We start from the raw sequence: 25,201 nt of genomic DNA, 5'->3' as shown, positions 1-25,201 counted from the left end.
CTGCTTATGATATTGTTAATTGTGCTTGCACATTGTTTGGATAGTCATCATTTATATAAACCCACCATCATTATACATTTGCCTTTGGCTATTAATGTTGGATTTAGTATATCCATGTGAATATTGTCTTTTTGTGATTTTTTTTTTTTTTATTGAATAAACAATTTTAACTAATTATTTCACAGAATCATTACTGGGTGGTGAGTTGGTTTAGTTTCCAGCGCTGTCATTTGCATTTTAAAAATAAAACAAAGATGGTCTGGTTTTACAAAAAGAGTTAAATAATTAAAACCAATAAGTGAACAAAAAATATATATATTAAAAAAGTGCTATTGGTGAGTTAAAACTGCATGAGTTCAATTCTTGACCATGGACTTATCTGTGTGGAGTTTGTATGTTCTCCCCATGTTTGCGTGGGTTTCCTCCCACACTCCAAAAACATACTAGTAGGTTAATTGGCTGCTATCAAAAAATTAACCCTAGTCTCTCTCTGTCTGTGTGTGTTAAGAGAATTTAGACTGTAAGCTCCAATGTGGCAGGGACTGATGTGAATGAGTTCTCTGTACAGCGCTGCGGATTCAGTGGCGCTTTATAAATAAATGGTGATGATGTTGATGGTTTTGCTACCTCTATAGTAGTGTGTGTAAACACCTATATTTCTGTTTTTCTAATATCCGCTTTTATTGTTTACTGATGGTAATAAGATTGTTGATAGGAGATATACTCCTTCTAAATCACCATATCAATATATGTGATTATAATAGATAATTATCATCATATTGTACCACCAGTACTAAAACGTTCCACTACTTCAAGAAGGAGGGAACTAGACAGTCAAAGTTAATAAGGAATGAAATGGTATATATATATATATATTTATATGAACAAGCAGTTATAAATTATATATATTTTTCTCATATGGATTGGAATTGCTAGTGTAGAGCAATGTTTCCCAAACCCAGTCCTCAGGTACCCCTAACAGTGCTTGCTTTCCATATCTCCTTGCTGGAGCACAGGTGTACCGTGTTTCCCCGATAATAAGACACTGTCTTATTTTTTTGGAAGGTCCAAAAAAATGTATAGGGCTTATTTTCGGGGTAGGTCTTATTTTAATTAACATTGACAGAAATTTCAATAAACAGGTAATTGTGAACAAAAAATCCTACCTTTATTCAAAAATGGTCATGTCATCTTCTTCAACAACATCATCATAAGTGTCCATACCCCGAATTCCGGCCTGGAGATAGGCAGTCATTCCTGCGGGAATCATTACTTGATCTATTCTTCTCTCTGCAAGGAAGATCTTCATGTCTTTAGCGCGGTGAGTGCTGGCTGAATCCCAGACTATCAGACCTCTTTGGTCACCTCGCAAAACAAGTGGCAGCATTAAATCCAGCCACTTCCTTATAACTGCTTGTGTGCACCAGTCTTTTTCGGTTTCAAGAAAGTAAATGCCTGAAACACGTTCAATCTTATCTTTCTTGCCCTTACTGATGATTAGAGGTGTGGCTTTCTTTCCATCCAGACGAATTGCCAAAACACAGGTAACCCGTGCACTTTTGTAGCCAGTGGTGGGAATGTAGATTGACATGGCACCCCTGTGATTAACTGTTGTTTGAGATCCTTGACCCATAAACACTGCAGTTTCATCCATAGCAATCATATTGCAGGTTTGGTATTTTGAAAAGTCGATCCCATCAACAAAGGACTTGAATGCAAGTGCACGTTTAATAACTTCAACATCTTCCAGCTTAAACAGTGTTGTTGATCTTCTTAGAGACAGTTCATATCGCTGAAGGAAACCGTCCAACCTGTGTTGTGATGCTTTGAATCCTTCTGGGACCATTTCGAACTGTGATGCCATTGCAAGGGCAAATGCTTGAATATCAGCACTGCGTACAACCAACGCCTTTGCTCTCCTGTCAGCAATCCATTCACCAATTATGTCTTCTAGCTCAGGATATAATCCAATCCACAATTTTAATATTTAACTTATTTGTCAAATTTTCAATAAAGTTTTATTTTAACTGTACAAAACAAAGGGGACTTGGGAGGGGTGACCCTTCACAGAGGGAGGGGGATTTGCTCAATGAGTCTTACCATATAAGAATAACTGATACATGTAACAACAGGATATACTAGACCGGCGGTTCCCAAACTGTGCGCCGCAGCCCCCAGGGGAGCCACGGCGCTGTCACTGGGGGGCCAGCCATAAAAAAAAAAAAAACACAGAAATTTACCAATCCGTCGGGCGCCGGGACCCAGCAGCCTCCTGTCTCCCGCAGCTGTCACTGAATATCGACATCAGTAACAAGCTGCTGCGGGAGAGAGGAGGCTGCTGGGTCCCGGCACCCGACGGATTGGTAAGTTTGTGTTTTTTGTTTATTTTTATGACTGGCGCGGGGCAGAGTGAGAGGGATCATGGCAGAGGAGGAGAGCAGAGGATAGTGACAGATGGCAGAGGAGGAGAGCAGAGGATGGTGACAGATGGCGGGGCAGAGGATGGTGACAGCGGGGCAGAGGAGGGTTACAGCGGGGCAGAGGATGGGGCACAGAGGGTAGAGGAGGGGGACAGCGAGCAGAGGATGGTGACAGGGGGACAGAGAGCAGAGGATGGTGACAGCGGGGCAGAGGAGGGGGACAGCGGGGCAGAGGAGGGAGACAGAGCAGAGGAGGGGCACAGCGGGGCAGTGGAGGGGGACACAGCGTGAGAGGGGCAGTGGAGGGGGACACAGCGTGAGAGGGCAGAGGAGGGGACAGCGTGTGAGAGTGCAGAGGAGGGGGACATTGTGAGAGAGGGCAGAGGAGGGGGGACAGCGTGACAGAGCAGAGGAGGGCAGTGTGAGAGAGGGCAGTGTGTCTGGATGCAGAGGGGGCAGAGTGCCTGAGGACAGAGTGTCTGGATGCAGAGGGGGCATTTTTGCATATAACTAAATAAGTATTTCTGTCCTGACCTATATACTTATTACAATTTTTTGACCCAACTACTTCTAAAACATGACTGCTCAATAATTATTTTGGAGGGGTGCCTTGAAAAAATTTGGAGACTCTAAGGGTGCCGCGAACTGCAAAAGTTTGGGAACCACTGTACTAGACTATAAATTGGTTACCACATTCAGTATAGCTAAACCGATTACAGTGAACATTACTAGCATTGGGTATATTATGTATCTTGGAAGGCTTCATGTAGAGGTGATAGTGAGAGGGCCGGGGAAGAGGAGGTCAAGCCCCCAGTTCCTCCGGCACCCTCAGTTGTATATTCATACCACTTAAACCATTTCATTATGGGAGCTGAGGCTGATGTGGAATATGGCATATCAATCGTCTCCATCTCGAAGCTGTGCTGGACTTTGGATATAATTCGAGATAGAGCAGGAGGTTCAGGAGCTTTCCAATTTTGGGCTATGGCCACTCTGGTTGCTATCAGAATGTGGCCTTGGAGGTAACGATCTTGCTTATGAACTAATGTGGGGTAGAGATGGAGCAAAGCCACTGCCGGGTCTGGGTCCATGGACAGCCTCAGTACCACAGAAATAAAATCAAACACTTTCTGCCAGAGAGTTTGGACGCATGGGCACGCCCAGAAGACATGGAAAATGTCAGCAATATGGGTGCACTGACGCCAGAAAAATTTGGATTGAGAGGGCCAAATAACATGAAGCCTGGCGGGTGTGAGGTAGAAGTCTGTGGATTATTTTAACGTGCATCTCATTGTGATTTACACACCTAGACATACAATGGGAAGTGGTATATATGGTTTCCTATTGCTGCATGAAGAGAGATTAGGATCTGACTCCCAGCGTTTCTGACAGGATGCTTTAGGCACAATAAATAGGGATTGGCGGTGCTGGTACCAGAACGTTATGCCGCCTCTAGTAGAGCCTTTTGTTAATCTGTCTAGCAACTGGGCTGGGGGCGAAGACAGAGAATGGGGGGCTTGAAGACCGCTCCTACCCAATGACGGATTTGGGCATATTTGAATATGTCTTTAGAAGGTATATCAAAGCGTTCCTGGAGTAGGGAGAAGGGAAGATAAAGATCTTGGGAGTACAGGACTTTAAGAGCAGACAATCCTTTAGAACGCCAGGAGGCAAGATTAAGATCTGGGATAAGTTTAGATAAAGCTTGAAGAGACATATTACGAGTATTAAGTGAAAAATCCTCATGGCGGGCCATGAGGCGGTCCCATGTCAGCAGAGTATCTGAGATGGAGAGGAGTTGGTGAGTAGGTCCAGGCCGAGCACTCTTTGGGTCCACAATTGATCTGGAAGGGGAAAGGCCAAAGAGGAGGCCCATTCCAGGTCCACCCATGGCTTGGCCTTAGGGGGGAGAAACCACTCCCTAAGGTGTGATAATTGGCATGTTTCCTGATAGAGAGTCAAATTGGGAAGTTTTAGACCTCCCTGACTTCTTGGAAGAGTCATACGATGGTAAGCCATTAGTGGGCGTTTTTGCTTCCAGACATATGCTAACATTAGTTTGTATAGTTGATCTAGATATTTTTTAGGACCATCATAGGGTATAGTACAAAAAAGATACATCAATTTTGAGAGAAGCACAATTTTAAAGGTGACAATGCGACCCAGCCAGAAGACCTCGTAATTGATCCAGCTCTCAATTAGTGTAGCAAAATTAGTCTCAAATATTTCAGCAGTGGTGGCTGGAATATGGATGCCCAAATAAGGCAAAGATTTTTGTACCCATATAAAAGGGAACTTCCTCTGTAGAGGTGCAAGAGTGGATTAGGGGATATTAATGGTCAGAGCCACCCATTTAGTGATATTGAGTTTATAAAAGGAAGCAGCACTATAGCGAATTAAAGTGAGCTGGAGGGCCGCCGCCAATGATGTCCCCGGGCTTGTTACAAACAAGAACACATCGTCCGCAAACAAACAATTTATGAGGGGATGAGTGAAGTGATCCCCGGGAAGTCGGGCGCTGATCTAATTGTTTAGGAAACAGGTTCAATAGCAAGTGCAAACATCAGAGGAGATACAAGGTCAACCCTGTCTAGTATCATTTGAGATGGAAAAGGGAAGGGATAAAAAAAAACGTTACTAAAAATTCTAGCTGTTGGACCTTGATAGAGCGCTAAAATGGAATGAAGAATATCACCCTGGAAGCCAAACTTTACTAAGACCTCCCACCCATTATGATGGACACTCACTTGACATCATCTTTTCTCACTACTACTCCATCTCCAGTTTCTCCAACTTAGCCTTCCCACTCTCAGACCACAACCTCCTTTCCTTCAGTCACACCTTACCTCATGCCCTCCGCCCTGCACCCAAATCCACACGTACACAGCGACCCAATCCACTTCTCATTTTCACTAAAACAACTCCTTTCTCGTATCACTGCCCTAATCAGGCTGCCTCTTTCTACAACAAAACATTCAATTCAGCTGTAGACAGTGCATCTCCACCCACCACATACAGTTTCAAATCATCCAAACCCCTTCAATTGCATAAGAAACAGACCTACTACCTGCAAAAGTTCTTCTGCAGTGCAGAGCACCACTGGAGGAATCTTGTTCCTATTCAGATTTCTTCCACTACAAATGATCCTTTCATCTTACAGCACCGCCATTTCAATTGCCAAACATATTCCAAATCTGTAATATTCACCCAGTCTTCTAACCCATGTTGCCGCTTTGCCACCTTCAGCTTGCTTCTCTACCCACCTGCACCTCCTCCCCCTTTCCTCCTCACAGCCCATGATTTCTCCACCTACTTCAGACAAAATCAACAAGATATTTCTTCAAGTCAGATTCCACACACTTCTTCTATTCTTTCCCATCCACCCTTAATGTATTCTCGCCAGTAACTGAAGACAGTGTCTGCACTCATCTCATCTTCTCACCCTACAAGCCGTACCCTTGTTCACTCTCCCACTACATGCTCACCTCTTCAATCTGTGTCTCTCCACTGACACATTTCATTCATCCTTTACACGTGCGTTCATCTCAACAATTCTAAATAAACCCTTTCATAATCCATCACCTCACTCCAAATATTGTCTTATTTGTCTCCTCCCATTTGGTTACAAGTTAACCACTTGTCTTACTTTCATGTAACAACATTCTTGACTCTCTGGAAGCGGGCTTCGCATGCAACATTACACTGAAACAGAACTTACAAAAGTGATTAGTGATCTACTTACAGTAAAGTCTTAGGGTCATATATTCATACTCATCCTCCTGGACCCTTCTGCTGCATTTCACTGTTGATCACCCTCTTTTCCTACACTCCATTGGCCTTTGTGACAGATCTTTCTTGGTTCACTTCCTATGGAACCGTTCCTTCTACATCTGGAACATCCTCCCCTCTACTCCCGCTATTTAATTGGGTCCCACAAGGCTGTGGGCTTGCCCCTTTGCTTTTATTATTGTACACCACTTCTATTGGAGAACTAATTAGCTTATTCTGCCTCCTGTACCACCTCTACGCTGACAACACCAAATTCTCTTCTCATTGCATCTCCCCTTCTGTACTAACTTGTCTTCCTTCTATCTCCACATAGATGTCCCAACACTACCTAAAGCTCAACATGTCCAAAACTCTCCTCAAATCTCTCCTTCAATAATACCACAATTTCCTCTGTGACTCCAACGCAGAGGTCTTGGGAGACTCTTAACTACGCCCTCTGCTTAATTCTTCACATGCATTCTCTCTCACAATCCTATGACTCCACCTTAGAAATATCGCCAGAATACACCTTTTTCTTGCGCAACATGCTACCAATAATGTCTATTCTATTATCTCATCTTGACTTCTGCAATCACCTGCTGCCGTAAGACTAATCTTCCTCTCACCGTTCCAAAACCACTTTGCATATCTCTGCTCTCCTCCACAGTCCAATTTAAATTACTCACCCTTACCTAAAAATCCCTCAACTTCTCATGTCAAAATACTCGTCCTCTCAATTCAACCTCTGTCCTGCGCCTTGTCTTGACTTTGGTAACCATCTCTCACTCCCATCTACAAGACATTTCATGTGCCTTTACCCGCTTATGGAATTCCCAACCACACCCAATTGGGCTTTCCTACAGGTGTCAATACTTTAGATGCTCTTTGAAAACCCATCTCTTTAGTAGAGCTTAGCATGACCTCGCTGATACAACTTACACTAATGCACCCTCACAATTGTCCCAATCTCCACTCTTAACCAAACTCACTTCTCTTGTTTCAGCTGTGCCCTCTTCCACTTAAAATGTAAGCTCTCATGAGCAGGATCCTCCCTACCTTTTATTTTCATGTCTGCCTTTATTTTGTATACCTTGTATGTTCTGTTGTCCCTACTGTATGGCACGGTGGAGCACTTTAGCACCTACAAATCTACAATATTATATTGCATACAAACAGGATAATGCAACTATCATTTACTACTAACACTGTCAAGCCTTATCGTGTGGTGTAGTTTTTAACACACTTGTATGCCTGCCTTGCTTCTAGTGTCAGTACTACTGGTTTTGAGCTGGCCACATCTAGAGATGCATCTGAGAATCTTCCAACTCAACATATACATGTAAATATACATTTTTCATATACAATTGGGCTGATTCATATTCGAACCCAACCTGCGCACAAGTTGCATTTTTAAAGCATGCAACTTGAGTGTACGTACTGTCATTTTCATCTTGAAGTGCATCTAAAAATACATTTCCATTTGAATCTGGGTATAAGTATGCCCTGTCTAAATAGTACTTGACATATGTTGACAGACAGAACAGACTGCAGAATACGCACATACATATGTGTAATATAAAGTCCAATCAGAACACATGCATAATACTATAATCATTAATAAAAATCTGTTTAATTTTTTACATTAAATATATCAATCAGGATGTTCTTAATGCATACTGTACAATCTGTAAATACAGTACCAAATGTATAAAATTCAGTTACTGTGCTATTGTGTCTTCTGTGATATCCCTACATTATATCGTAGTAGTTGAAGGCCATATTTAAGAGACTGTAGAGGGAAAAAAGGGCTGATGGCTTTTCAGTGGCATTGGTTTTAGCACAATATATTCCATGTCTAGACAAGCAAAAGGTACAGTCTTTGGCAGTCTGAATTGCAACAGACTTTAGTTCCATATCAAGACCTAGAATCCCTGGCACAATATTCTCATATATTAGAAAATAAGAACAGGTCTTCTAGCTTTAAATGCCAATTTGCTCCCCCAAATCAAAGGTAAACAGGTTAACATGACGATGGACAACCAAGTCGAAGTTTCATACATGTCAATGCAATACAGTACAAAACAAAGCAAGTTATCTGGGGGCAGAAACGCACATGAAAGACTTGGCCGTAGTTAGGTAAGTCAGTAAGGAATCTTTCAGACACTTTACTGTAGTCATCAATTTGTAGGGAACAGCAGATAATGGATGGGGCAAGTGGTCACTTTTGCAGCAATTGCCAACGTGTAATCAACAATGAACTGCAAGGCAGCGAACTGGACCTGTTCTCATACTTTATTTTATTATAATAAATGTAGATGGGGCAGCTGCTTCTGCTGTTATATTTAATGTGTGAGCAATGCCTGGTTCCTAGATTTATTTTCTCTCATCCATAAGTTTACTGCTCATTAGGGAGCCCCTGGGTAATGCGGCCATATTGATACCAGAAAGATCTATTACTTGTGCTGACCACACACATCAATATTTTGGGACACCAAAGTACTTAAAAATTGCATCCATGGAAGTATGACATTCTGCCCCATTAAGTATCATCATTTCTGTTCAAATGAACATTTCCAAATGATGATATTTTAGGGGCATATTCAATTGACCATGGACATCTCAGCTTTGCATTTTTTTTTGTTTTTACCACAACATTGCGAATTTCCCTTCACAACCCTATAGAAGGGTGGGGGGGGGGGGGGGGGGGGGAATCTGCGATGTTGCAGTAACACGAATTACCTTCAGGTCTGTTCCGGAGGCACTTCGCTTTACATTGAATATGCCCCATAGAATAAAACTTCTAACTACTCATTGTTCTAGCAATGGTCCCTAGTAGAACAAAGTAGAAGGAGATGTGTAGGAATTTGTTTACTCTGAGAGGGTGAAAGCAAATTATGAAAAAAGGTGCCCTCATGCAGCAATCAGGTCATTTTAAACCTAATTAGTGGATTTTACGGGCAAAAAAAAAAAGACAGAAAACCCAGATTTACATATGATTGACATCTGACTGCATTCTAACAGGACAGAAGATCTAGTTGGGTGGTGACTGTGCATGGAGGCTTTGGACTACTGCAACTCCATCTACATAGGTGTATGACCAAATCTAACATACCAATTGAGCAGCTAGATCAGCCAGAGTATGCCCAATACAAACACTTTCTAGTATGCTAACTAATGTTTATTTGTGTGTGAGGGTAAATTAGGAGTTTGTAAATGTAGAGTATTCACAGTGAGTCAGATGTTGGGGAACCATAACTCCCAGCATGCTTCAGACAGGTTGTCATAGCATGTCAAGCAAGTTCTACTGCTGCTACATATTACTTACTTTCCACTCACAATCAGCAACATCTATTATATTTGTGGACTATGCAGTTGGTCACAGCTTTCACAAACAAGCTCCTACTGACTAAATAACATTATGAAAGCTGCTAATGGTCATGTTAGAGTAGATTTACATTTTCAAATAACAAAAAAAATTAAAGAAAAAATACAAATAATACGTATTATAATATAAAATGTAAGTAAATTTAAGGGTTGCGCATACAATATAAATTCTGCAGAAAGTTCTATGGCTTTGTGCACACGGGTGTTACTTAATTATGTTTCTGCCTAGCTGAACAGAGTAGAGACAGAAAGTCACAAAGATCATTGGGAACTATGGGCAGAAACAGGTGTAGTTCACACAGCCAATCTTTCCCTAGTGCGTGGTCTAACAGGTGTGTATCACACCTGAGTCTCTCAATATAGATGAATGATCCTTGTGAGATTATTCCACCTGACACCATAGAGTACACCTAATTTAGGGCCAGACAATGCACCTCTTGTGTCTTTAATGTCACATGTTTCATTATGCGATAACTGAAGATTACGATTTTTATTTTTTAAAATCGCACTATTGCCATCACTGTGCCGAGCAAGTGATTAATTAAAAAGAACGTCTTTATTGACAAAAACTGTAAGTAGTTTGGGCAGAAGACTTTACTATAGATTTGGATGTACAGCTTCCGCAGTGAAAACAGAGGAGGGGGGAAAAAAAAAAAAAAAAGCAAAACACAGATGCATTCTGAATATATACAAATCATTGTTAACATTCGGAACTGTAATTAAGAATGTAAAACAAAAATAATAAATTAAACCTAAAGGTAGGACTACATTGAAAATTTGAAACCTCACATCTTATTTAGCTTAAGGTAAAACCGATTAGTTCGTTGAACTACATAGGGAATGTTTTTATTCTAAAAGAAAAATAAATGGCCTTTTGTTCCATTGGTGTCTTTGAAACACTTCAAAGATTTGTGAATTAAGACGCAGTAGAAACAGCCAACTTTTTCAAGTGGTCCATAAAAACTTGAAGACTGACGTCATCTGTCAGGATTGGTGCTCCAGATTCCTGGGGGAAAACAAAATAAATAAATTGGTGGATATAAACAAAGTGACCTGGTAACACACGGACCATAAATTGTTTCATTTATTGAGCAAGTCACAATCTGTTTGAGCCGTTTCCTTGAAATTCCGAAAATTGACAGAGCTATGAATTATGATTGGACAAAACAGTCAGTTTCCACCTCACATTCCCTAATACTTGCTCTAAAAACAAAATCATGCTGAATCAGTGGCTTGCTCCAACAGCAAGTCAAAACACTTGTGGTCATCATGTGTCAAATCAAATCATAAAAAAATCCTAATGCCTTACTAACGATGAGGAGTTAAATTATATATGGCTTGAATAAGGAAACATAAATAATCATCCATTACTGCTAACAAAGGTCTATTTTCCTGCCATTTCATTATTTCTTGCAAAACAGTTGTCTACACGTGGACTGATGTGTACTACATCAAAATGTACATCTATACTTTTATTTACCTGTCCCCAGTTGTATAGATTGTTGTGCGTCTGGGATGGATTAACTTTGGAAAGAAGGAATCTGGCCTAGAAAAAGAAAATAAAACAGAAGATTAGTGATACAGTTTGATTCTCTTTTTATCTGCTATTCATACGATAAGCAGCTTTTCATTAGAAAAAAAAAAAAAAAAGAAGTGCATTTGCTTTTAATTGGAGTTAGTGCTAAGTGCTAGATTTAATTTTTGTGTTTTTTTTTTTTTGTCCTGCTCTCCATCATACTTTCAGACCTTTCTGGACCTGACTATGACCCGAATTATATCATAATCGCCGTGCTATTAGGCCACATCCTCAAGCTATTGAGGTCTATCAACATCTCCATCACTTTAATGTCTCAGACTGAAGTTTCAGTTAAACTGAACATGTCCAATATGTAACTAAGATGGAGCATCCACCACAGCACAAGGACTCACTTGGCTTCCTCCATGTTCTGTATTGATGTAGCGTGGCATTGGAAATCTGCTTTGTAAGATTTCCTGGGCATCGTCTAGTGGTGCCTGTAGAAGATGTTTGAAGTTCTCGTACTCTGGCATTTCCTGGTAGCCAGCTTTACGCCACTGTGCAATAGTCTGCAGGGATTAAGAATAAAAAAATAAAGTAAATAAAAATCTATAATGGCAGGATGAATAGTTTAGACGGCATAAAAACCTACAAAAAAAACAAACAAAAAAAAAAAAAAAGCCGGCAATACTCAATTTTTTTTTTTTTATATAATTAATCTACAATATAGAATCTGCTTACTTCTCCAAGGTAGATGACAATCTGGAAGAATGTGTCCATAAGCAGAATCCGGTCAGGTAAAATGCTACTGCTGTCCAATAAAACGGGCTGTGCAGAAAAGAATCCACGAGAGAAGGTTGTAAATATTCCACATATATGGTTCCATGAAGCATTAGTGGGTTCTCATTTTTCTTACCTCTGGAGGACCATAGAAAGAGTAAGAGTAGAGGATGGGTTGGATCATGATAAGAGACTGGGTCAAGTCTTGTCTGGCGAAATGATGGCGATAGTACGATGATTCGTCCGGACTGTTATTAAACACTTGCAGGAAGGGCGATCTTCTCAAGTGGAACATGAACTGCACAGTTTAGAAAGAGTTTAACATTATTATCTTTAAAGAGCTGGTAAACTCCAAATAGAAGTAGATCTATTTTGAAAAGGCAAAATATGCATATAAAAAGTTTGCATCCTACAGAAGTATAGATGCTTGGAATTGTATATAACATGTACCTCACAATAATATACTGTTCTCGATTATCAGTCATTTTTTTTACTGAACTCCAATGTTTATAAAGAAAAATGTTTCCACAAAAACAATCATCAACTAGAGAATGACATCACCATAGCCAAAAGTATAAAGAACGGCTTACGTAAATACACATTTTATTTACAGGACATAGATACAACTGTGCATTCTTAGACTACAACAAACTGCTATGCCCAGAAGCAAGGAAAATTCTCCTGTGACGTTACTTTTGATGCACACGTGAGCATTTGATGAGTTTCAAATTACATGCCTTAAATGACAGAAGTAGGTAAATAGTTATTACCTGAGGGTAAAGGGAGAACGAGTCTGACAGTCTAAAGGAAGTTGGGTCATCTTTGTTGTATTGTCCAAATTTCTGGCACTATAAAAGAATAATTTATTCACATAAAGTAAACAGATAATAAAATAAAGCCATAGCTGTAAAAATATATACAATACAAAGAAGAAAAAAAAATAGCATATACAGCAGAAAACACAAATACTACACAGAGCTTATTTCAAAGCGAAGTTTGTAATGTACTTTGGGGGGGTGGGGTGGATTTAATTCCCCACTATATACTGCGGAGTGCCTCCAGAACAGTTGAGAAGGCACCCCATGGCGATGTAACATCAGAGGTTTTGTCTGACGCCTCAGAGATGTAAAGGAAAAAGCAATGATGTTTGCATACTGCAGTACCCGGAAATGAGCAGAGCTGGACTGTGATGTCTGGTGGGACATCGCTGGGAACTGAATTTCCCCCTAGGAGACTAAAGTTGGCCATACACACACCAAACCTGGAAGCTGAGTGCAAAACTCAGATCAGTAAAAGGCACCATTTGTGCATTCAGAAGAGGACTACTTGTTCAGATGCCATTATTGTTCAAATGCATTTACTTTCCACCCCAACAACACAGATTGCAATCTGGTGTTGATCAGCCCTAGAGGCCTTTCAAACTCATACACTCTCTGATTTGTGAGCCATTAGGTCTAAAATGGCATAATTGGCTGTCAAAGTTGTAGTGTATACCATCCATGCTTCATATGAGGGGCTACTGCTAAAAAAGCAAAATATTATCTGTAAATATCACAAGTTATATCAAAGTGTGATATAGTGGAAATTTAAACATGTTTACGATGCCATTTCAGGAAATTATACTAAATTACGATAATGCTTCTAAGGGACTTTAGAACTCAGAGGTGACTTCTGATATTGTTCTGATCTTCTGAATGTTACTCCAAACATTACTATATTGATATATCATGAATTGTGTAACCTGCATAAATCACCACATAACATGAAACTTACAAGTCTGATGAGCTGTCTGTCTAACCATCGGAGAACATCTGGCCCCTCCTCTGTCTCTGCCCTGTATACCCCCAGTCGTGCCATCAACACTGCCGCTGCTTCCTGATCAAAGGCTGCCTCAATGTGCTGCAGCTGTGTTTGAGCATCGGCCCAGCTAAAAGACAGAAAAGCAGAGATATAAGTTTTGCTCCATTCCATGCTGCATCAGGGGCTCTAGAAGAGAACGGAAGAAAATCACTTACTTCCTGGCGATTGTGGTGACCCGGATCCGTTTCTGTGTGCTAGAATGCTGGTACTGGGTGACAAACTGAACAGCTCCGCGTCCGCCTTGTGGAATGGGTGCATTGTGCTAAATAAAACAAACAGTTGTTACAGGATCATTACCAGATATCAGTAAAAACATAAGCGTTATTAAGGTTGATAAAAATGGGGATTTACCCCTTGTTTTATGCCCTTCTACAACTTTTACTTGGCAAAGGTATTTATTTTGTTTGTGTCCTAACCAACTCCTAGACAGAGAATATGATAGTGAGAACTATACTAAAATTAAAACAAAAAAAACCAAAAACAAAAACCATTCTCTAAAAAGTAACCAAAATTACAACATATCTGATGTTTACAGTTTGAAAATAATTAGCAGCTTTTTGCACAAAAATTAAAATACCTGATTCACCACTTCAAAATACACTGCAAGTGTTGTAGATGGGTCCAGGCTGCAGATTTTCCACTGGCATGTTCCACCAACTCCCAATTCCTAAGACAATTAGAAACAAAATGTTGACTAGTTACTCCCCATCTGCGACACTAAACTTTTACCAGCATAGATATAAAGTGAGCTTGCTGAGGAATGTTACCATTGACAGTTACATTAGGGATGAATGTGTTAACAAAACATTATTTCAATGTCTAATGACATCACACTAAAAACACACGGTGGATGGGGAAAGATATTTTAAATGTTTTTCATTGTAGCAATAATTAGACTTAAAAACCAAGTTATCGTGATTTTTATATTGTGAATTTGTGTGTGATTTAATGAAATATACATTCACAGCAAATGTTCTTACAACTTACATTTTCTGAAATGCATGGACTTTTCACATTTAAGGAAACACAGGGACCAATAGCTCCTGATATTTTCAACTCTCTTGAAGTCTGTTGGAAACACACACAAAGTTTTACCAAAAATATGAACAGATCTTACCCATAGCTTTACAAAGAAAACCGTTTTAGAGCAGCATATTGTCCCAATTAAAAATGAGAAATGTTAGTAGTAAAAACCTGATTTTGATAATATAGATACATTATATACAGATAGAATTGTACTCAGTTATCCAACAGCTCTGTATGTCGCCATCAGTAGTTACACATATATCTTTATTTATGTTTGAAGGCTTAGGGGTATATTTACTAAACTGCGGGTTTGAAAAAGTGGAGATGTTGCCTATAGCAAATAATCAGATTCTAGCTGTCATTTTGTAGAATGTACTAAATAAATAACTAAAATCTGATTGGTTGCTATAGGCAACATCTCTACTTTTTCAAACCCGTAGTTTAGTAAATCTAGCCCCTAGTTATTAAATGGTGGATATAGAACGCCAAACCCATCTAGTCTGCACAATATGTTCAGTTACTGCTTTCTAGCATATTCTAATATGTATAGCCTTTTCTTCCTTGTGCACAGAGTTCCCAAATGTACAAAAAGGTTCCTATTATACCCTGCCTAAACAATGTGGGATATAACGGACACTCCACCTGAGAACTCTATTGTCCAGACAGATCTGTCGTTTTCACTTAAGCGAGTTGGATACATTTGTATCTACACAAATGTTGTACATAAGGGCAACAAATATGGAACAAAAATTCCTGCACAACAGAAGTCTGTGAATGTGGAGTTCTCCCTTCAAATTGATCAGTACAATCTGTATTTTTGGGAGCAGCTAAATAGCTCACAATAAAATAAACCACATCTGCATGTGTGTTGCCAGCATGCCTGTTAGACAATACACTGCTTGGTTTAAACAATACTACTATTTAAATAGTACATAAGAATGCAAAAGTAATAAGCTATTCAAACACATGTGAACAGATTTAGCATTTAAACAAAAAAAAACACATATGCAACTACATTAGGCTACACGAAAAACATGTGTTGCAACTTTACAGTCCAAACTCTTACCTTTACTTCAAGGTTGGCACCAAAGGCAATTTTAAACTCTCCATTTAAATCTTTGCTGAACACTCTCTGGAATGTTTGCTTAAACAGAGATGTATTGAAAGAGTCTCCAATGACAATCTGACCTCTGGAAAAATAAACATAAAATATAATTATGCAAGGGATGATTCACTGTACAATTTAATAAACTCCACTAAACAGAAGTGTAGCTCATGTTACACTATACTAGTTATAACGTACCCTGTGAGGTTTGAACAGCATTTCATCTCCAATAGACCTGTCTGGTCCAGCGCACAAGCATAAATGTCAATGCAGTGACCATTGGCTGCACTGCGGTTTGCCAGTCCTTCGTAGTGCTGTATAGAGGAAAAAAACAAATACAAACTTGTCAATAAAAAACAATGTCATAGAAGTATTTTAGACTCCATAAGTATAAGATATTTGTGCACAGTAGAGAGAAATGAGCATAGATGAGATGTTTTGGACAGAGAAGCTGAAACAAGAGATTATACAAGATCTTTTGATGAGAGGCCCTTTGGGATACAAAGGCTTGCATTGTATTACAAATTCTTTTGACCCAGTGAAAGCCTTTCCTACACACAGAAAAACAAGTATAAATTGGACAAGTGTTCATGCCTTGGTAGCCTTCTTCATAAGACGAGCATTATCTTTGTCTATATCGTGCCAGGAACGAATTGGTGTTTTCAGTTCATCTCCAACTACCATGCCTGGTCCCTGTGTTGGTGGGCCTCCTGTAAACAGCATTATTCTGGCCCCAGTGTTTGGAAGCGTTCCCTAAAAAGAAAAAAAATTGAAACAAATTTTTTTTAAAAACAAACAAAAAAACCCAACAAAAAACACACCAATACTAAAAGGTTGATGCAAATTGCATTGTAACGCCAACTAGCTTCTAAATTCTCCATAATTACCCATACTGTTGATTTCAACAACTCTAATATCGTTAGCATCACACTGCACCAGTTAATGTAATCTGCTAGAGACTTATTTCAATATAAAAGCTTTAATTAAATCAGGTTTCACCATAAGAGACACAAGTTACACATGAAAGTGTTTATCTAGTGATCGTTGGAAACCCTCCTCCACCAGAAAACAAAGAGCTCTGCAATTACCTCTAACAAGCCAACTGCAATAGACAAAGCCACACCAGTAGATCTCAGTGGCCTTTTACCCTGGGTTACAGGCCACGGGTCACGTTGCAATTCTCCGAGTAGGTCTGTTAAATTCATGTCAATTTTGTGAACTGGCTGTAAAAACCTAGGAGTAGAGATATAAGGAGCATTACTACATATTCTGTAATATAATGCATTACTACTAGAGTCTCATACATTCTAACAAATGAAATAAAAATGGAAAAAAAAACCATTGAGATGATAATCACATAAATCGGTACTAAAGCTCTTCCTTGGAATATTCTCATTTCTGTACAAACCCTTGTATTTGCATCTATGCCCACATGCAAAACTGTATAAAACACAGCCTCCCAGTTAGCTAAAATGAAAAGCGTGCAAAGACCCATGCAATCACCTGCTTGACAAGAAAGGCTGCTCTTGAGGTTGCAGAGGTCTACCCTGTTGTGCTGGAGCTGCAGACTTCGAAAGACCCAACATGTCCTATTAAAAGAAAAAAAAAATTGAAATATGTTTTCCAATAAAAGATATTTTACAGTGTGTTGAATTTAGACCTTCGGTATAACAGATGGTGTGTTACTTTTTATGTCTTCCATAAACTGAGTTATTACTTCTTATTTGCAGTATGTAGATTATACGGCAGTTTATTGCATTAACTCCAGTCATAATGGGATTCTCCACTAAAGAAGCCTTCTGGTTAGAAGTCTGGTTGGATGCAATCCCTTGCCTCACAAATTACTGCTGGAGCTACTGCCATTTTCACAGTTCTACAGTGGGCTGGAGAGAGAATCACCAGGTAATATGACAACAGATGTTAATGCGGACTGTGCATTGAACAAGTCATCAGATGCCACGTTCAGTGTGTACTCCCCATTGCCAACTGTTCCGAGCCTTTCACAGTGGCTTCATTACTCCAGCGCCTGCTGGGCTCGGAAAATGTTGTGTCTCTTGGCAATTGATAATGAAAACAGATCTTATTTTATTTTTTTAACCTGCAAGGAGGATTTCCTTTATTTATAAACGTCAGGAAGGAGCAAACAAGCAACTCCCTGTGCGATCTGCACAAGTAAAATGTACAGTGTGATACACTGCAAAATAATCTAACGCTCATATGTAACACAGACAGCAAACACCTGCACGGTGTTTGTCATTAAAAAGACAGAAACCCCAAAGGAGCATGCATTTCAATATTATTCCCACTGGGTAACTTAGTTAGTTTAATTTTAGCACCTACACAACAGCAGCAGCAGCTCAGTACCTGTATTTGCTTAGCTGTGAGGTCCTTGGTCCCTCGGAAGACGTAGCTTTTTGAGATCCCATCACAGTTCAGTTCATGCACTTGTACCATTCTACCAAAGGTGATCAGTCCAACCAGAGCATCTGGGGGCAAGAGACTCAGAGACATCTGTAGGGATTCCTTAAGAGCCTGCAAATCTTCTTCCTCCAGACATGTATCCACCACATACAGGAATATTAGTGGTGTCTGTGGACCTCGCTGCAATTATAAGAAGTTGAATTAAAGTTATTTTCACAAATTATTTATATTTCAAGCAACAAGACCGTATTTACAATTTTGTGAATTATTCTTATGGTAAAACATCTGTTGGAAATCCATCGGCACACCACTTTTGGCCTTCGTGTGCGATGATTCTGCAACTGCAGTAACAGGTCACATTGAATAAGTGTTCTATTTGGCCACTAAAGTGTGTTGCTGAATTGGACACATATCCCGTCAGACCTAGTTAGGGCCAAGGATCATCCTGTCCGTGTAGTACACATCAGTGATACTACTGACCATTAGTACCAATACTACTAAACATATATTGGACAAAAACAGTACTGCTTGCCTGACAAACTTTTTCAGCAATTTAGATTCCAACCAACCATTAATATTTCAAGGTGGACATCTGGTTTAAATTCTACCCCACTAATACACATAGAAGAAAGGGAACAATTTGTGATAAAATAGTGCAACTATATACTGTTAACACTTTATTTGGATTTTCAATATAGATGGTGTATTGCAGGGACCATCCCATCTGGATTTGTCCACAAGACAATCAAATTAGCAAATGCAATTAAAAACTAAATGTATTGGTGAGCCAAGAGGTAGGAAGTCATTGTTTTTTTTCTTTCACTGAAACGGGTGGGGAGGGATTCTATACATACAATAATTCCCCTGTGAAACATTATTAGAGAAAACAGCAGGCATTGCCAGAAGAAAATTACTTGTGCTCAGCTATCGAATAAGATTAAACGCATTTAAATACCTTAAATCCCTACACCTTTACAGAGTTTGCATAGGTAGTTGTGAATTTTACAAAATCCTAAAATGACATTTTGTTTTAGATGCAGCGCTCATTGATTAAACATATATTTATCGGAAGTAGTAATGGAAATGTCCTACTCACTCATTTTAAAGCTTTTTTTTAGCCTCGCTGACAAAAATCAGTAATAATTTACTCATGGCTGAGCAATGCATTATTTGCCTGAAACAAATAACTCAAACTGTACCTGAACAATGTACTCAATGGTAGAGAACTGTGGCATTAGCTCCGCAGGCTGATTAACTTCTGATATTCCACCATATGTGGGAGGGAACTGAAAAACACATATTGCAATTAAATTACATGTCTATGATATGACACGTAAAAGTCATTTCTTTTTAGCTTTGTATTTTCATTTAGCAATCGTGGATTACAAACAGGAATGGCAAACAGAATAAAGTATACTAGAGGTAATATGATAGTTAAAAAAACAAACAAAAGAAACAATGAGTAAATATAATGACAAGACAGATATACACATATACAACATGAAACATATAATATATCTTTTATACATTAAAAGGATGAAGGTTGGGAAGAAGGGGCGAGAGGCAGTCTGAAACTAATTTATTAATGAACAATGACCTTTCATTGTTCATTAGGGAGAGGAAACAATAGGTAATTACCAAATTAAAAATTAATAATAAAAATAATAATATAGTTATTTATAGGGCGCCACAAAGTATCCATAGCGCCGTACAGGGACAAACAATGGCACAGTACAAGGTGAAACAGCACAGTACAAGTAACAGTAAGCACTATAACTCTGGGGGCTCAGGCAGAGCATGAAAGAGAGGGAGGGAGGGGAAAAGTGAGTATAGGCAGGTAACTATGGCCCAAGAGGGTGGGCACATATGACAGGTTGAGAGTCACTGAGGGGAGCGGAGAGAAGCGAGAGGAGACAGAGGGCAGAGGGCCCGAGAGGAGGTGAGCAGAGTAGCTGGAGAGCGCAGTTAAAAGAGATGGAAACAGGAGGTAGGAGAGCCCTGCTCAAGGAGCGAACAATCTAAAGGGAGGGGAAGACAGACAGACACATGGATGAGATGGAGAGACGGGAGAAACGGAGACGGAGTCGAGGAAGGGGAAGATGGGATGAGAAAGAGAGGTAGCCGACCGGTGGGAGTTTAGGCATGAGACTGGAAGGCTTTAAGGAAAAGGTGGGTTTTTAATGTTCGTTTGAAAGAGGAAACTATGAAAACTATGTGTTGTTTCTGGATTGTTTTTTATTTTAAGAGTCAAATATTTATTTTAAGAGTCAAATATTCAGGGATTGCCATCCTCTATAAAAGTAAAATGTATAGCACCCACCTGATTTCTTTGGAAGCAAAAGTTACATGCCCACAACTTGGCTCTGTAGTCAACTTGGCTATATTTAAAAAAAAAAAAAGTTAAACAATATTTATTATACAGTGAGATCCATTATTGCTCCTTTGCATAACATTCACATAAGTTTTACAATCAGATAATCATTTTTATTTTAGATATTTTTTCAAACACTTACACTATATAAAAAAAAGTAATTCAGAACTAAAATTAGTAATTTCCAAAGTGAGCCACTATTTTTATCCAAAATGTACAGGCTGTTAGCATTTCTTACCAAAGTGGATTAAGGACTGCTTTGCAAGTTGGCCTTGTGCAGAGGACTGGTTCATACTGCACAGGCGGCAAGTCTGGACGTTCTTTAAGTGGGGTAAAAAGGCACCCTAAAGGTACAACCATCCTGGTAGCTTCCAGACGACTGGAGGGCCACACATTCCAGCTGAAACGTACCCCATCTCGCTCCTCATTCTGCTGAATGAATTCCAGGTATGTTGCCATAGGAGCAGAGTAGTGCTGGAAATCAGACATAATAAGCAAGCAGTTCATTAGGGAAATTGAGAATAAAGGAGACACATACTGTATAGATACTGAGGTAATACCAAATGTAATCTACATAACTTTACAGCGTATGTTTACTGACAAATGTGCATAACAATTTGTGCAAATTTGTGCCTCTTTCAAAAAGAAGACTTAAAACAATGTATTGTAAAACCTGTCGTTGCCAACACAAAACAATTAATGGTTAACATTTATCTAGCACTGAAACTAGCATTCCTGTGAAAGTGGAATGCAAGACTGATGAAAACATCAAATAAAAAGGAAAACGAGTGTCACAAATACGCAAGAGCAGGTATTTATTTTTATAACGGCTACATGACGCAAGCAGGGTTACACAGTTGCAGTGTCAATAACTCCGAAGCAGCTGTACTTTGTAACAATACGAGCTCACACCTCTGACAAGCCAATGGACTGATAATGAAATGACCAAAAGTCACAATAAAATCTGTATAAGAAAGTATCAAAGGCCAAACAAGTAGTGTCAAACAAAACATATTTGGTTTAAACTTTGAGAATTGGTGCATAGATTGAATAAAAAGAAGGGTTGAGCTCTACTATACTCAGTCACATGATGTAAGGAATCTATCAGAAATTATCTCCAAAATTTTAAATAAAAATTCTAAATTGTTCTGGGTTGCTATAAGCTTTTTTCCCCTTTTATTATGCTCTGATAATATGAGATGGTGAAAAACAACTGTTTGTACCTTATTGAAGTATAGACGTTTGTAGACTACTTTATTGAGCATTTCTACTTGAATTTAACGTTCATGGTATATTTAGGATTTAGTCACCACCACTAGGCAAGCATATACCAATGTTTGACAATTTAAACTTGAGTCCCTCAACAACTTTGTTACCAGATTCATGCCCGATGTGCCAATTACACCAGATAAAATAGTCTCTAGTCTTGCATCACCATGGTTTCTATACAAAAATCGGACTTTCATTAGGTCAGCAACAAACAAAGCAGTTGATAGTTTTTGATGTAAGCATCTGGAAATATGCTGTAGTTGTAGAAACAAGCTACATTAAAGTATTCAACGGTTTAGCAATGCAATTATTGGTGGGTCAATAGGTTAATTTAACTGACCAACAAAATTTCTTGAAACTATAGTGACATTATTTCAGTACTCAGAGGAGAGCGACAGTCACACTGCAGCTATTACAGCAAGAAACGGAATCCTCTTGAGAATCTGAAATCAATAACCAGAGCTTTCTGTTAAACACAACAGTCTCACTACGATAACAGGTTATTCCTTCCTTATACCAAAAAAAACCAACACATGAAAAACAGCTAATTTCACAGCAGACTTATTACAGAAAATAAAGGCAAAATATCATACAAGCTGAACACAGCTGAAGCATTAACATGATCACAAATTTCCATTCAGTACATTCACTAAATGATTTATTGGGAAGACCAGTGTACACATATTAAACAGTAACCTCAGCTTAAAAGCTGATCGTTACAGGTTAGCATTTCTAGACACATGAGCTGGCAATTACTGACTCTACAACACCAATCATGCCATGAATGGGAGGAAAGATCAGTCATACATTGATGATAGCAGTTATATATATATATATATATATATATATATATATATATATATATATATATTTACGCAATTTTGCATGAAAGTATATGACCAGGACCCACCGATGACTGCAGTCAATACAGTTACCCTGTAGACACCCTGGTACATATGATGTAGCCCTATCCTATAGTGCTGTATAAGCAGATAAAGCATTCCAGTAGATCTGGACTACTCACCTCTATCTCACTCACAGCTGAGTCGGTGTCTGTGACTCCCGGGCCGCAGGTCTCGGTATCCGGGTGTGGGTTCCTGTCCTAGGAAGTACAGCTCAGCAATAGGCCGGTTACGCTCCGTGACGTCGGTGATAGAGGAGGGTCCACGCAAGAAGCCACGTCAATTGCCTCCAGCCAATCGAAACGAGCATCGTTCCAAAGTATGCAGATACGTCATCAGCTTTGGACTCGCCCGAAATTCCCCTGGCAGAAGAATCAGGCTTAGCCAGTTCTCTGACGTCATCAAACTGAGCCATGCTCAAAGACCGACGTTTATAGTTCAGTATTTGACATTAGGCTCTCCTGATGTTGTGGGAAGTCCCAGCATGGAGAGCTACATGCCGTCTAAGCATTGACTAAAGTGAATGAGCTGACTGCCTGTGTTTCTAACATTCTGTTGAAACCAGAGTGGAAATAAGACAATTTCTTAAGCATCTACTGATATAGGACGAGGCTTATTTTTAAAGGATGAAATCAAGTTAGATCACTGATTTCACATCAGATTAACACTAAAGGGAGCATGAATAAAGAAGTAAATAAGAAGCTGGTAGAATAAGAAGCTAACTTCAGCCTCGGGGATATAGGGGCTTATCAGTCATTTTTATCCAGTAAATTTGCATCTGTTATCGTCACTTTTCAGCTGGACTGCGCACCTGAAAAGAGGCTCTCCCAGAGATGAATATATGGCTACAGAGTTATTTTTAAAAAATATTTATTGAAGCCTGAGGTGTGTGACTCGAAATCACCCAGTGCAGTGCAATACTGTGCTGGGGGCTTGGTACGTTAGACCCCTGTGCCGCTCCTTCTCCCAGGAGCTAATAGGCCCCAGAGAGGGGGGGGGGGGGGGAAGAGATTTTCAGACCCTCCTTCGCAAAAGCTAGGGAGGGTCCCTTTACATATGACCATTAGTTCCAAAATTAAATGGACATGTTTATAAGAAAAATAGTCTAAATTGAGAGAACATTATGATTTATTATGCACTTGAGCAACAAATTTAAATACCTTTTATTAATAATACATTTGCACTACAATAATAACAGATATTTAAAATTGTATGCCTGTTTATGTAGCAAAGGTTCCCTTTGTATAACTCCCATCCTCCATGAGTTGGAGTCTTCTCTGTTTCTCACAGATTTACAATACCTAATCTAACACATTTGAATTGCACAGATATAGAGCAATGCCAAACAAACCCCCTAGTGCGGCAGTTTACAATTTAGCCTCCCAGGGAAAAGAAAAATATTTCCCGACAACAAAAATGGTGATTGAATAAATTTCCTGGATCAGTCAACCCCTAAATATGACGAATGTTACAAATACTGTAGTTGTTTTTATAAAGCAGATTGTGATCCATAGCTTTTATTTTGCTTACACCCATTTTGAGGCTATACATGTATATTGCCCCATGAAGCAAATCCCTTAATATCTCCTTAATATCTCATGTTTGTGAGGAGTTTTTTTTTTGTTGTTCTGTATTTGGTTGTATTGAGATTGTGATACTACTTCAACAAAATAATTCCTGGAGGGTACATGGGTCATGTCAACAGGAAGACTCCCTAGGCAGTATACTTTATTTAGGAAAGTAAAAAAGCATGAATGTCTGGGATAATTGTACCTACCTCAGAGGCCACACCCCTTAAACATCTTGCTTGCACATTTGTATTTGTAAAGTATACTCCTAAGGAGTCTTGCTGTTTACAAGGTCTTTGTGTTATCCATGAATTCTTTTTAAATTGCTTCCTGGACCTAGGAAGAACTTGCATATTAGATTAGCATCAGGTTAAAATACATTGTGTCAGACCATGAATGTGCACCATGGTATGAATGTTGTCATACTCTACAGCTCTGTGGCTGTAAATGCAGTCACAAAGAGATCAGTTTTATTTCCATGATACCATCAAGGGCTTCTATATTTCTCCCACTGTACCCAATACTATATGAAAGACAGCATTCCTGGTATTGCTCCTTGAGTGCGCATTTCTGAAACAAGTACTACATAAGTACAAGGCATATATTCTCAATGACAGAGCAGAATAGACATGTACGCATGCTCCCAATTACTGCTGCTTTAAATTTTGATGATCATATTGTAAATAATCTGGTTATGACTAGTGGTGGATTAAAATTATCTGGAGCCCTGGGTTGTAAGTATGCAATGGACCTTCACCCTCCCCTTGCCAGCTGTCTCTTATTGTCACATATGATTCCCTACCATTCGTCC

General features: G+C 39.3%; 1 protein-coding gene across 2 annotated transcripts; it reads right to left on the bottom strand.

Annotated features, from left to right (window-relative positions):
* Positions 1–7,799: 7,799 nt before the first annotated feature.
* On the bottom strand, positions 7,800–23,079 carry SEC23B (SEC23 homolog B, COPII component). Of its 2 annotated transcripts, none has more exons than XM_075203816.1 (20): positions 22,945–23,079; positions 20,890–21,125; positions 20,601–20,658; positions 19,480–19,566; positions 18,224–18,460; positions 17,363–17,448; positions 16,948–17,092; positions 16,454–16,612; positions 16,058–16,173; positions 15,821–15,944; positions 14,716–14,796; positions 14,306–14,395; positions 13,884–13,990; positions 13,642–13,795; positions 12,639–12,716; positions 12,005–12,166; positions 11,830–11,916; positions 11,502–11,657; positions 11,053–11,118; positions 7,800–10,578 (listed from the first exon to the last, which is right to left on the bottom strand). In XM_075203816.1, exons 2-20 carry the CDS (start codon positions 21,108–21,110, stop codon positions 10,489–10,491), a joined length of 2,304 nt encoding a protein of 767 aa, XP_075059917.1. In that variant the 5' UTR covers positions 21,111–21,125; positions 22,945–23,079; the 3' UTR covers positions 7,800–10,488. The 2 variants fall into 2 exon arrangements, with proteins under 2 accessions (XP_075059917.1, XP_075059919.1); XM_075203818.1 differs by having other exon boundaries at positions 22,960–23,064.
* Positions 23,080–25,201: the final 2,122 nt, after the last annotated feature.

This window comes from Mixophyes fleayi, chromosome 3 (assembly GCF_038048845.1).
Source record: "Mixophyes fleayi isolate aMixFle1 chromosome 3, aMixFle1.hap1, whole genome shotgun sequence".
Lineage (NCBI taxonomy): Eukaryota > Metazoa > Chordata > Amphibia > Anura > Limnodynastidae > Mixophyes > Mixophyes fleayi.
The sequence above is the reverse complement of the archived record's forward strand: the minus strand, read 5'-3'. Positions and strand labels throughout refer to the sequence as shown.

Excerpts from the sequence above, each read along its gene's own strand:
- SEC23B (XM_075203816.1), bottom strand. The coding sequence starts at position 21,110 with ATGGCAACATACCTGGAATTCATTCAGCAGAATGAGGAGCGAGATGGG. Across the intron at positions 17,093-17,362 it reads CAGCCTTTCTTGTCAAGCAG|GTTTTTACAGCCAGTTCACA; the intron begins GTGATTGCATGG and ends CTCTACTCCTAG. Across the intron at positions 11,119-11,501 it reads CAGAACATGGAGGAAGCCAA|GCCAGATTCCTTCTTTCCAA; the intron begins GTGAGTCCTTGT and ends TTCTTTTTCTAG.